Source organism: Magallana gigas, chromosome 5, assembly GCF_963853765.1.
Source record: "Magallana gigas chromosome 5, xbMagGiga1.1, whole genome shotgun sequence".
NCBI lineage: Eukaryota > Metazoa > Mollusca > Bivalvia > Ostreida > Ostreidae > Magallana > Magallana gigas.
Window position 1 is genome coordinate 43,099,676 of NC_088857.1, and position 14,311 is coordinate 43,113,986.

At 31.2% G+C, this 14,311-nt stretch overlaps 1 protein-coding gene across 4 annotated transcripts; it reads left to right on the plus strand.

The window, feature by feature from the left end:
- The first annotated feature begins 1,518 nt into the window (after nt 1-1,518).
- LOC105322990 (uncharacterized) lies at nt 1,519-13,952 on the plus strand. Of its 4 annotated transcripts, none has more exons than XM_034449290.2 (13): nt 1,528-1,758; nt 3,510-3,584; nt 3,748-3,795; nt 4,116-4,169; nt 4,285-4,311; nt 4,474-4,518; nt 6,630-6,677; nt 8,414-8,482; nt 8,571-8,624; nt 10,397-10,480; nt 10,599-10,743; nt 11,793-11,891; nt 12,008-13,952. In XM_034449290.2, the coding sequence occupies exons 1-13, from the start codon at nt 1,711-1,713 to the stop codon at nt 12,268-12,270; spliced, it is 1,059 nt and encodes a 352-aa protein (XP_034305181.2). In that variant the 5' UTR covers nt 1,528-1,710; the 3' UTR covers nt 12,271-13,952. The 4 variants fall into 4 exon arrangements, with proteins under 4 accessions (XP_034305188.2, XP_065941719.1, XP_034305181.2 ...); XM_034449307.2 differs by lacking the exon at nt 1,528-1,758 and adding an exon at nt 1,759-1,878; XM_034449297.2 differs by lacking the exon at nt 8,414-8,482 and having other exon boundaries at nt 1,519-1,758.
- The last annotated feature ends 359 nt before the right edge of the window (nt 13,953-14,311 follow it).

Here is a 14,311-nt window from a genome sequence, read left to right on the forward strand (position 1 = left end):
TTCAACTTCATATATGACTCTTTAGCAAGTACCTTTCTCAACGCGATATATTAAATATTGTCTGTATAATTTTGATTGCATGTGTACTCAAATAAAATGAGCAAGAGACTAAGAACGTCAATAAGAAAGCGATTGTAACTTAAACCTTATTCATATAATGGTCGACAAAACAATTATGAACAAAATATGCTGTGGATACGTCTTGCACATGGTACTACAACCAAGGAAGTAGAACTTTACAAAAGAGAATCCGCAATCAATAATTAAATGCAGAATTTAAATATATATAAATGGTGTCAATGCCACGTGCATTTAACATGTTGTCTTGGTAGATCTTGTATTCGGCAAAAGATATATCAACAAACATTCAACAAATCTATAGAGAGAAGTCCTTGTAATCATTCCTTTTTTACCAACAAAAACCCTTTAAAGTAGGACACCCCTATCGGTCTGTTTCTTTTATATTACTATGATTTAAACCAGTAGTATAAATGAAAATAATCTAATTTTTGTTCTAACTTTTGTTATTCACGTTTTAGCAAATGTTAAAATATTAGTCACCTATAAAACAAAGTCTTAAGAAAAGTAAGACACGGAGAAAACGCATTACGTTAAACATTTTTTCAATTGTGTTTTATGTCTATTTTAATTTAAATGTATCATACATATATCAAAATTTTTGTCGACATCAAGATAAATGGGAACTTATTGTATATGATAAATCAAACTGATATGCTTATAGACTGTTTTGATTTATTGTAATAGAAAAAAGATAGCTTGTTAGAAACTTGAGTCGGAGTTCTAAACAGTTTTCCATAAAAGCAATGTGGGCCAAGGGTGTTTTGTTTATTTATGTTGAATCACCAATGTCAACAAAGAGGGGACCTAAGTCGCCAGTATGTCAGTTGTCCTGGGTATATAGAAATAACATAAAAATACTTTTGTTTGTTTGTGTGAAATAACATCCGTAATGATAAGCAATAAATAAACATCTTTGAATTCAACGGTCTTTGCTAGGCAGAGCTTTTTATTCATTCACCATTGATGATTGTTGTGTAACAGAAAGTGCATTCAATCAACATTGAATTAGAGCCCCTTAACAACTGCAGACCTGAAATCATGTGTGGCTGAAAAATATGAATATTAATTACTTTGTGAAACAAGATACAAACTAAGGTACATAATGTATCTTCGAAAAAAAATTGTGTAGTAAACAAATTTTTGTGCCATTACCTACATGTACCTGTCAAAAAACGTCAGAAAGTTATGAACAATTTAGTTTTTCCTTTAGTGACAACAAAGTTTTAGAATTCTATTGAGAAAAAGACATAAAAAAAACCTAAATTGCAGTACTTAAAAACTATCTAAAGTATTTTCTTTTAAATGTTTTATATATTCAATGAAGAAATATGTAATATAAATTAAACTGTCCAAAGAATTCTCAAATCGATTATTTAAATCTGGGTTTGCTTTGTATCTCATTGATAGAGAAATAACTGTTTACTTTTAAACTGAATTGTGACCAAAGACAGACAAACAGACGGTCGGAAGGACAGACAGACAGACATAATTGATTAAATTAATACAGACTGAGTTTTTTTAACCCAGCTAAGAATTATGTCAAATTTAAAAAGCTAACAACAAGACACAACAAACGTAGTTATGGTACAAAAAGTAAACAGCTAAAAATATCTCTCAAGATGTATTTAAATGTCGTGTCGATGGAATCAACACACTTTAAGGGAACCATACAACATGGTAAGACTTTCTTTTTCTAAAGCCACTGAGTTAATCACAATCGGCTGCATTTCAGATTGTTGATTGTATGTAGGAAAAAAATTGCTTGACTATTGAATTCTGCATTATGTTGCATTCGGGGTAAGTGTTTATTCAATTTACTTAACTAAAACTGTCAAAATTTATTTCATTGAAGAATCGAATGAAAAAATGTTTTTAAAAAACTGTATGGTATTTGAAATGATAAAAATTATAAAAATTTAATGTTTGAATAAAATTGGCAAAAATTAGTGTTGATCGATTTTTTGAGATCTTTACTGTTATAGTTTGGGAGTAGGCTAACAAGAATATGAAACAAAGGGTAGGAGTATGTACAACAATTTCTTTTCATGAATATCAAATTCTTTATTAAGGAATAAAGAACCATTCTTTAGCTTTTATTTGGTGATCATTACAGTCGGTCAGATGATTAATCCAATGAATCCCAAATGCCTTTATCATAGATTCACGTATCGACTGTAAATGTTTTAAAATGGTATTACTTATATTTCCAATATTTAGAATTAGTGTAAAATTTAAGTTATCGATATTTTATTACATTATCTTTATAATGCTAACACGGATTGTGCCCAAACAATGTACGTCATCAAACATATCGAATGTTTGAAGTTTTAACAACGTGACTACAACGTTACTTATTAATGTTTCACCGATGAATTTATTGAAATATAAATAAAACATTTGACTTCTTGTTTTTATTACAGAATAACTGCAATATATAAACATAATTTTTTGACACTATGTGTTAAAGAACAGTCCTTAGTGATGGACGAAACTGTTTCTTTATTTCATTATGCTGATTGTACTCTCAGAAATGTTTTTAAACAAAGTGTATCGTTTGATCTGTTGCTTTTCAATGGCATCACTAACATTACACTCGCCAAAATCCAAAACAAAATTCCTTTACAAACGCACAGGAGAGGATAAATCAACAGTTAAAGTTCGGCTTTTCCGTCGATCCTTTGTTTTACATTCCTAGATACATGTATATCCAACAAAATCTTAGGAAAACATTTTATTAATTGCCTAAGAATTGTTGGTGTTTTTGTTTCATTTTCATTTCTTATAATGCAAAGTTAAGAAAGAACTTATTAGTGAAAGATTATTTCACTAATAGCTATTGATTGGACAGATACATAATAATATATTTTTATGGAAATTATTTCACACTTTGTACAGTACCGATCAGACCCAATTGCAACCTAACAGAAAGTAAACACCAACTAAACCCTGGGTTTACTTTCTGAGTTTACTCCGGGTTTACTAGAGTGGACCCAGAGTAAACCCAAAGAAAACCCAGAGTGGACACAAAGATAAAACCCAGTCAGAAGTATACCCCTGAAAACAGACGCTAACTGTACATGTGTATTTGGAATAAACAAGGGGCAGGAATAACAGGCAGTAGGTTGTTAAGATAAAAGACGGGTCTGCTTCACACTTCAGTGCGTACAGTTGACCTCAAAAGCAATTTCCAAGTAAATCCAAAGTTAACCCCGAGTAAACCCAAAGTAAATCCCGAGTGGACCCAAATTTTCAAAAAGTAAACCCAGAGTAAACCCAAAGTAAACCCCAAAAGTGAACCTGGGTTTAGTTGGGGTTAACTCTGGTGTTAGGTTGGGTCTGATCGGTACTCTAGATGGTGCTTTGTAAAAGGCTAACATGTAATATTATCCTGAAGATATTTACAATAGTGTTTGCTTTCATATTGACAGAATGTACATGAAACGATTGCGAATGTTTCTGAAAATTCCAATGAATGTGACAACCCTGAGCGAATGCAGAAATCGGTACTTTTTAGTATAAAAATATATGTTATAATAATATAATATTATATTTTACTTTAAACATTTTTTTTAAAAACATTCAACTGCATGGGATGGTAGCTCAGAATATTTATCATTTTGTTTTTTTTATAAAACAGTTTTTGTCATAAGCTTTTTATCGCTGTAGGATGCTTGGTATGGTCATGTTCAGAAAATGCAAGACAGTGGTGTTCAGGTAGGACTTAAAATTTTAAACCCCATTAATTGATTAATTTTTCATGCATAAATTTACCTTGTTTGTGCATTATTAGGAATATTATTAAATTCCACCAAAAGCATTATATTTTTTCTCATTAGAGTCATTTGGAAATATATTTTGGGTCATTTGATTACACAGTATATTAACTTGTCGAAAAAAAAATCTATTTCAATTTTTGGTACCGTTCAATAAATAATTTAAAGAAACTTATTTCGTTTTTAAATTTAATTTTAAAAATTAAAAATTTTAAAACTAAATAAATTTAAACGTTTTACAATATTTTGTAATAATTATAGCTTAAAGAATCCATAGGACAGTCAAGCTGTTTTGTCCCTCATGGAAAGCGTTTGGTAAGATTCCATTTTAATGAAAATTTAATTTAAACTTTAATTTAACAAAGAATTAACTTACAAACTTATTCCTGTTTTAATTTTTGAAATTCAATCGCGTTATTTTGCATTGTAGCACAACAGTACTTTTAATTCACAACCAGTGAGTATAGTTGGTCGTTTACAGTGAAGTTTATTATACATGTACATGTATTTGTTAAAAATAAACTTGAAAAGAAGGTTCTTTAAATATCGAAAACTTTTAATATCATTCAACTATTTTATCAAATTGCAAAGTGAATGTTTATTTTCAAACTGCTTCAAGGTAACACCATTAGTATCCTTATCTCAGATACAAGAACATATTTTGGTAAGTAATCTTAAATTAAACATGGTACAAGTACCAATGTAATGTATAGATAACAATGTCGTTTTTTAAAAATATCAAACTCTGTAATATCTTCAGACATATACAGTGGGACCTCAGTTATCCGGACGCTTTCGTTCCCAAGTCAAATCGTCCGGATAGGTGAAGCGTCCGGATATCTAAAATGTTTATATTATTGTCACAAATGACTGAGTACTGTAGACGTATTTTTTTCCACAGGGTCATAATTCCGCGGAATCACAATATCAATTTAATCCGCGGGTAAAAATTTACGCGGATTCTTTGAACGAAAAAAAAATCATTTGAATAACTATTATTAAATATAGTTCTGAGCGATTTTCATTACCTAGAATTTGTCAAACTTTGGACTTAAATTGTAAGAACTGTTCACAGTGAACAGTAATTATCGGTTGTGCACTGGTCGGTTGTCATTAGTCAGCCGTTAAGATGTTACGACGCTGGCTAAAATCGTCTGAAACACCATTTAATCTTTATCAACTGTCAATTTATGGGTTCTCATGTCGTTTGAATTATGAGTTGATCAGTTTAATCAATTAAAAATCAGAGCACAAAGGGGTCTAAAAATTGCAGTAAAAACACGGGTCTTGGCGTGTAGTTAATTGGGTCATTGAAAGACAGACCCGCTTGGGGCTATTTGTCGTCTGACACGTGCCGTTATCTCAAGCTTGGAGAAGTTTAAATTTCATGTAAGTAAATTTAAAGAAAATTCAAATCTTTAGGAGATTAAATTATTTATTATGTGAATTCTCAATACAAATTTGTTTGACAGTTTGCATAGATAAAAACGATATACATTGGGTACATGTATATGCAAGTGTTCTATAATGTAGTAACTTCCGATTACTAGTATCCTTATTCATGTAATGCAATTCCAAAATGCACTTTAAGTACACTGAGAAAAAATTCCGCGGAAAATTTGTGCCCGCGTTCATAGCGTAAATAAATACCACGCGGACAAAAGTACTTCTACAGTATTTGTTTATAATGAGTGTTAATACTGTTTTCTTTGCCTAAAGTTATCTGTTGAAACTCGCATTTTAATAAAACTATGGAACACCGCTTTATATCGTTATTTCGTAAAAAAAAAAAAAAAAAAAATTAACCGGACTATAATAAGATGCTTCTTTACATTACATTTAATTTGCTTTACATTTCACGACATGCCAATTTCCACAATAATTGATGATTTATTTTTTAAATTTATTTTTATTCTTCAAAAACGTTTATTTGATTAATAACATTGTTTGTTACCAGCTGAAAAATTGCAAGATCCCCCGTTGCACTTACGATAAGTTAACATGCTTTCATTTTGTTTTCCTAGTCTACTTCCGGTTTTGACTTAATCTAACAAGACATTCATGAGACAATTCGTTTTAGATACCTTCTTTAAATAGATTAAACACAAAGATATTATGTAAAACTTTCCAATTTTTTAAAATCAATTTTGCACATTCTTCTTTCAAAATAAAAAGATGTTTTAAAAAGCGATGACACTTGACAAGTGTGCAGGTAAAGATACCCAAGCAACGTGCAGTGATGCGTGACTAATCCTGTCTAACTATAAGCACTGTCGAGTTTGAAAGTGATTTGGTACTTTAGAGTGATTATACATGCCATTCGTTAGGGACTAACACCTCAAAAAAGGTGTGAAACTCAAGTGACAGACGTAAACTTTCTGTAGTTTTGAGTGGGGTATCGTCAAAATTTACCGTCCGGTTTAATAAAGCAAAATAGATAGTTGAACTGTGTTTTGTGGTAAAAACAGGCCGCCCAGATCCGGAACGCGGAATTTCGGATAAATGAGACAAAATAGCGTATAAAGATCCAAATAAAATCGTCCGTAAACTAAATCGCCCGGATATCTGGGGTCCGTATAATTGAGGTCCGACTGTATTTGAAAAATATGTTTAATATTTAAATATAACGGTCTTTAAACACAATAACAGTTTATAGAGAATAAGAGTATTTTATGTAGTGTTTCTTAGAAATCAACAATTCATACGCTATGGTGTGTTATTGTATTGGCGTGTTAGATATATAATAATGCTATAATTTTGTGTTAAATATTGCAGTCACATTCTGATATAGAAAGAAGGCGGTTACAGTATGATAATGCATGGGTAGGTAGTATACATGATTCTTAAAGCTTATAATGTTATGTTGATTAAAAAAACAAGTACGAACATGTCATTTATATTTATTATATCCTAATTTACATGCATAAATATGAAACAAGTATACGTGTTATATTGTAAACAAGGACAGGGTTTCAAAATACTTAATAACTACTATTACATTAAATGTATTTTTTTTGCTTATCACGGTAGATTACATGTCATTATATACTTTTATATCTAGCAAAATATGGATTATGTATTAGAGTTGTAGGATTTGACAATCATTTTGATTTCTTTTGCATTCAGTTCACCTATTCATAGATTTCGTACATGTAGGTTTATTATGCATATAACTAGTAGCTATAAATACTTGATCAGGTCGGGTACACTACCTTATATGGATAGCATTATTTAACACGTGACAGTATTTTCGTCAAACAGATTCTCCAATGCAGTGAATGAGTTGCAATGGATGACGGTCTACAACGTGTTTACGATTCAACAGACGCACGTGGTTTTTGTCTGTTTTATTCACGATATTTAATTGCTTGCCGGAATGTTTGTACATCTTGATTTTTACTTTAAAAGGTAAAAAAGGAAAGATTACGTACCATTAACTTTGTTCCATGCTCATATTGAAAAATACTGTTGTTTTAGTTGATCAATTGTTGCTTCAAAAATGATCAGTATCAAACGACTGACAAACATACGCATACAAGTACAAACAGGTTTTGATAAGAAAAAACTGCACAGTTGTGTATTCGTGACTTTATCATTGTGTTCTAGAAATAAATACAGGTAACGTTACATTTTTAACATACGTGAATAGCCACGGTAGTAGAAATGCACATATATACAAATGCAGAAGCGCAAGCTGTGCAGCATAAAGTATTTTGCCCGTTAAGCATTCTGATGAATGTCCCTGAAGAAAATATCAACGCGGATTCTAGTAATGTTGTCTTAGATATGGGATATCACGTGAAAAAAACGGTACTTACTGCTTCTAATTCTATAGGACGTACCTCTCTTTTGAACATTGACAATGGGGTATTTAAATAGTTTGATATAAGTTCTCATATGCAATATTTTTTAAATGTGAGCGTAGAAATTGAAGTTCAGACATAATTGTCCATATTAATTTCATAAATTCTGAAAAATCATTCAAAATGAGTTTCCAAAGGACAATTAAAAATGGTATATATTTTCAATACGCTTTGTATACACTGAAACTTCTAGTAGCCCACAATGCCTTGCAACTCATTCACTTGATTGGTTTGTCGATAAAAGTAAACAGATGTAATGCAAATTTATGCCGACGTCACAAAATATAATGGTCTCGACCTGTTGATCTTATTCTGTATGATATTGCAAATTAATCACATCGATGTTCATTGGTCTTTAGCACCGATAAAAATTGAAGTGTTTTGATGCAAATGGTTTTAAGAGAAATCTCTCCTTAAAATATATTCATTAAATTGAATAATTGTTACAAAACAAAGTAAAGCATATCAAAGATGTTGTAATATCTTTAAAAGTGATTAAATTACAGTATGTCAGATATTGCAACATTTTGTTGATCGGATCATTAACTTAAAAATTGCAATGTATTCAACATATAGAATACAAAACAAAAAATAACATAAGAACAAATTAAATGTAATTTAATGTGATTTATTATCATATTTTTATCAACGAAAATATCATAAATATTGTAAATACTTAAATTTTCATTTTTCCAGGATATTCTAGAAAACGAAGATTCTAGGTTATCAAATCATTACAAACCTTCCGTAACAACAAAGAAATCGGTAAATTTTGTATATTACACTAATACTACTTATAAGTGCTCACAATTGATGAAATATTTTGTAATTACATGTTATTTTTTCCTTGTAGAATACTTCATACGTTTTTGTAGGGAGTGTTCAAAAGGCATCACGAGAAGTTAAGGTAAGGTCTTTTTCACTTATGATACATGTATGATGCATAATAATTAACGATGTTTTTACTTGGCATATAAAAAATATAGGCACAAAGCATCGGTTTTAAAAATCCAAAATTCTGACAAGCTAAATTTCCGAAAGCAAATTCCCCATCCTGTAAATCCTAATCCATAGGTAGGGGTTGTAGCGTTGCATAGTGGTAATCGAATGCACAAATAAAAAAAAAATGCCTTAAGATTTAAAATATCAAACCGTTGGAGGGAGGAGGAACTATAACTGCTTACATCTTTAGTATAGTGAGTTGATGTCCGCAAACTATAAATGCTTCTCACTTGATAAGTAATTATTGAGAAATAAATTTAAAACCTACTTTATTTTGATAAACCGATCCGAAATAGCACAAATGAGAGTAAAATGGTAGAAATGCTTTGGCGGATCCAAGTCAGTTGGAATTTGCATCAAAACATATGTATACAACATATTATATGAATAAATACAAAAATAGTGAATATGTTTACTAGGGACTTATTTAGGATATATATAGCAATTAAAATATGACAAATATTTAATAAGTAAAATGAGCCAATTTGTTTCTTGAATGTGCAATTTTAGTTTTAATGAAATTTCCAGAATGGGGTAACCATCGACAATGGTTGACTAATAAACGTACTGTTGGAAAATTGTAAAGCAAGTTAATCATCGAGCCGTTACCTTGGATCTGCCGACTTAGGTTTAATAATGCAATAAATATGTATATACATGTACTAGCGATTACTAACATTTGCATTATACTGCAGATTGGTAGAACCTTATACATTATTTTGTGAACAATTAACATATTGTGATAACAACTCTTCTTCTGTATGAAGAGATGATGTATGCATAAAACGAGGAAGTTGAATTGGGTGAAGGGGTAGTCTTTTATTTAAAGTTTCTATTTGAAACAGTGATAATAGTGAATTTGACCAAAAAAACAAAATTCAGATAAGAAAAACGACGCACTATACACCCACTCATTGGTGTGAAATAAAATAAAACAGTTTGTAATTTATTCCAGTCAGATGCAGCAAAAAGAATAAAAGGCATATACATGAAGCATCGTATCATACTAATGTATAAAGTGGTAACTACTGCGCTTGCTCGGGGATATCATTTAGGTTAAAAAAAATGACTGCTTTTAAAAATTGGCCTCTTTTCGATTCAACTTGCCTGAAATAGGGAGACGACTTTCTTTATCCTTAAAGATTATAAATCATTTAGTTTAAATTGACAACATTTATCAAGTAAAAACTTTGAATCGATTTTTTTCAATCCATGATTTAATAATAATACGAGTAAGTCTACATTGGACAATCAACTTACATATTTTATTTATTTAGTTATCATCTAGATACACTGTAGCTTATTTAACTTATGTTTAATGAAAACTTAGTTTTAGATTACCATTTGTTAAATTTTCTTAATAATTATTTAAGTTTTGTTTAATCTTTAGCCTAAATTGTCTTTCTGTAGATTTTTTTTTTAAAAATTCAAAAGGGTTTTAAATAAGCATAAAATGTTCTTTTTAGTTCTTTTTGGTTGATAAAGGATGTATCTAAATATAAACTTAAATATAACATGACCGATGATCATTCAGGGAAAATGATATTAGATACCAGGTATGTAAAAAAAAAAATAAAGATATAAATGAATAAAAAAAAATGTACTCTACAGTCGTAGACAAAATGCATTAAGATATCGACAGCTTTCATGTTTTTGTGAATGTTTGCATTCATACAGTTACCACCTACACCTTTCTCGGGTCAGACAGATGACACTAGCCGGTATTCTGGAGACTCGGAGGATTACAAGTCAAAATCGAAAGTAATGTTTTTTTCTCGTTTATAGAAAAGTTCTTTTAAAAATATGTATTTTAGAACCTTAATGGTTAAAAAGGTGATAGATACAATTAAAACTTTATTTTCTTTCCTTTTCAAAATAGAGACTTTGTTCTATGAAGAAAATTTGCAAGTACGTTCTTTGGATACTTATATTTCTCGGTGTCTCGGCTGTCGTAGCGATGATCACTGTTAATAACCAGAATAGCCAGCCAAACCCGAGTGTTAATAGTATGGAAGCACTTGCAGGTAATATAGCGCGTTAACTTTACTCCTCCTACAATATTTATACAGAATGAAACATGTGAAGATGAATCATGTTGACGTTATAGATATTGTTCTAAAATTGTACGTAAAACTAAAATGGATTTTGGCTGATGAACATCAGAATCTTGTACAGCGATAAAATATATAAACAAAACCAGACAATATCAAAATTTTGTTGTGACAAAGAAGGTTTAAATAATATTTTTTGGGGGGTATTCTAATTTTTGTTTTCATCAAAGCTAAATACGACTGATAAATAGGCGCCAAAGCACGGCTAAAAAATCCCTTCGATTTCTTTATATCCGATGGTAACACCTTACACTTACACCATTGCCTTATTTTAACCTATAATCTGATTTTTTATGCGCATTTTCTGTTTGTTTGTAATTATTTGGCTTTCATATTTGATGTTTCCTTCTTCTTGGCTTGGAAAAAGTGCATAAAATTTCAAAAAATTAACTCATTAATGTGTAACATGACCATGTAAAGAATGCGTTCACCTAGGTATGACTTTCGCCGTGAAAGGCAGCGGCTTATATTTGGCGCTTACTGTGATAGCGCCAATAATAGAAACAACACGGTAAATAACTTTAACGACTCGTAATGGGCTTTAAGAAATAAACTAACACCAATCTAAACTTTTAAAACCTGCCTCAAAATTCATAAATATAAATCAGAACTTTCGATCTTTAAAAAAACACCCCTCCCTCCATTCATTAAAAAATAAAATTACTACATTCAACAGTATACATGTTTTAATACCCTTTGTTAGCCTATAAAAAAATTAAACAATGATATCGTATTTTGAAAATAAACGCTCAAAAACTTGATGAATCGTTTTCTTATATATATATATATATATATATATATATATATATATATATATAACGGTGAATTTAAACCGAATTTTAGACGTCTAATCTCAATTCTAATCCAAAAGCATGGTTAAAGGGAATTTAAAAAAAACAACTCAAATTGTACTCAAATTTTAATGTCACATCCACTGTTCATAATTAGAATTTTTTCTGCAGGTAACAACGAAATCAACAAGATGCTCACTAGCATATTAGATTCAATTAAAAAGTCGATGGAGCTTTTAAAAACACTTTCTGAAGAAACCACCACGCCAAGTATGTTTATAATAATTACTCTCAGAGAGAGAGGGAGAGAGAGAGAGAGAGAGAGAGATTCCTTGTTTTATTTCAGCGTTCATTTTTACTCAGTTGTACTGATGAATTTTTTTTAGAAAACGCAGGTGTTGGATCTGGAACAGATTCTGTAGGACCTTGCTACAATAGTACAACTTATGGCTGTGTAGATCAGTGCTATAACATTTGTAATGGGGACTACCACTCCTGTTTGACTTGTAAGAGTTACGTCACTTGCGCAAATCGTCACTTATGGCCAAGAAACTGTTCAGACGATGCAAACAGTAATCTCGTTTGGGATGATACAAAAAAGTGGTGTGACTCTACAAGTGATACTTGCAAAAACATAACAAAAAATTAAGTCTCATATGAAAATCAATCGAAGTAAAACTGGTGATTTTGCCATGACAGTCATATGATATGTGGAACAGTTGAACTTCTCTTCACCGAGCATCTATGTTACGTTGTTGCAGTGCAATGCTACAATTGTAAATTTGAATGACAAAATGGTGTTATTTAATGCTACGGTTTATTTATACGGTGTAGTCTCACAAAATATCGCCTTTAAAGCTACACATGCGATACAAAAAAACACGTACAAAATATTTATATTGTGTGTAGCTGTATAGATTAAACTAAGATTCTGTCTCTCTTGCCGTTTTTCCAGCTATTTTGTTGTACGTGTATCATGCATACTTCAAATCAGGTTATCCCGTTTACTTTAGCATTGAATCATTATTTTTTGAAAGATGTGGTCTCATAACTTCAACGGTGTGTGCATACAAATTGAATAACGCACCCTAGCGCGTTATGACAATTTGTTTGCACACACCGTTGCAGTTATGTTATGCTGCAGTTATTGTGTGGACCCTGAGGTCCACGCAGAAAATATATAAGCGAGGTTAAACCGGGTGCTATGGGGAAAATTCAGCCTGCACATGAGCTAGCCTGGTTCCTGTGCGTAATGGGTAGCTCAGGGAACCAGGCTAGCAGACGTTTATCTGAATCGGGATCGGGATTCCGTGCCATATGCACACATAAGTTCAAAGGCGCTGTAATTGTAAAGTTGTCGGTAAACAGTACAGAAACACAGTATTCCTTTCAAAGAAATGATCGGCATGTGATATGAACTGTCAGTATTATGAAATAAATTAATGTTAAGCCGAAACTACAACATGCATCAAGTAGCATAATTTGCAATGTTTTGTTGTTTTCCGAATACACATGTAACTTAACTTTACATTTATAGTAGGCGAGGCTAGAGAACTTCCCGATTAGATTTTTTTAAGCATTTAAGTATGATTGAATAATTATGGCACTATAAAAGTTTAAATCGCAAGAAAAATGCATCAAAATATGAAATTTTTAATCTACACAAAGCTGTCACTGCATAGTTAACAAAGTTGTGCGAATCGTAATGTGTGCGCAAATAGTAGAATTCACCGAATGCCTGATATTATACTTGCAAACTTCATTCATAGATATATCATAATTATTTCAGAAGTATGAATCCTTTAAATTCTGAGATAAAAAGTCAGGGATATACATACATGTATACGTAATACAACGTACAAATTTAGTGGTTAAAAGCAGAGGGCTAGAGTCGGTGGAATCTCTGATAATCTTAAGGCTTTCACGTTTTCGTTGGAAACACATGCAAATGGTCCACGTATTGTAGTCCTTTTTTAAAGGACAGCAACTTGTCTTATCTTATATCTATAACGAATGTCATAGTCATAATACAATTATAGCCTCTTCGACGTTGGGGGAGAATCTTAATATGGGCCGATATAAAGCAGTACCCTTTTATGTAAAGTTTGGGGTTTAAACAAATTGTGTACATCATATTCTTATAGAAATATGGCTTAATTGACTAGGGAAAAGTACTGCAATACCAGTAAATACAGAAAATGCTAAGCAAAACCATCTTTCATAAGCGTACATAATTTTTCATATTTAATCGGACCAAGCCGCTTAAATGTTATGATGAATTGTGATTCTAAAATTATCTATTAAAGATGTACAGTAAAATGCTGAAAACTTGTGATTTTAATGTGTTGTAACTTTATTTACCTCTTGTGCATGCTTTATCAATAGTGAACCTTTACTTTTATGGTAAATCAAAACAAACCTTGACAATGAGCATACGGCGGGTGGGACCGATCGGCAGGGGATGCTTATATTACTCCTCCTAGGCACATGATCACATTTTAGAGGTCCGTGTCGCTCTGCTTTGAATTTGTATTCTGCTTTATGGATTTTTTATATTGTTGGCGGTTTGTTATTGTCATTTTTCATGAACAACATTTTCTTTGCAAATAATTCATTTAAGAAAGTGTCTTCAATTCGCTTTTTACGCGGGTATGATAAGGCAACTCACAGCGATCAAATTCCTCTGATCG

Coding starts and splice junctions, on each gene's coding strand:
- LOC105322990 (XM_034449290.2), top strand. CDS start 1,711: ATGTCGTGTCGATGGAATCAACACACTTTAAGGGAACCATACAACATG. Junction 4,312..4,473: donor GTACTTTTAATTCACAACCA/GTGAGTATAGTT, acceptor AACTGCTTCAAG/GTAACACCATTAGTATCCTT. Junction 10,744..11,792: donor TAGTATGGAAGCACTTGCAG/GTAATATAGCGC, acceptor TTTTTTCTGCAG/GTAACAACGAAATCAACAAG.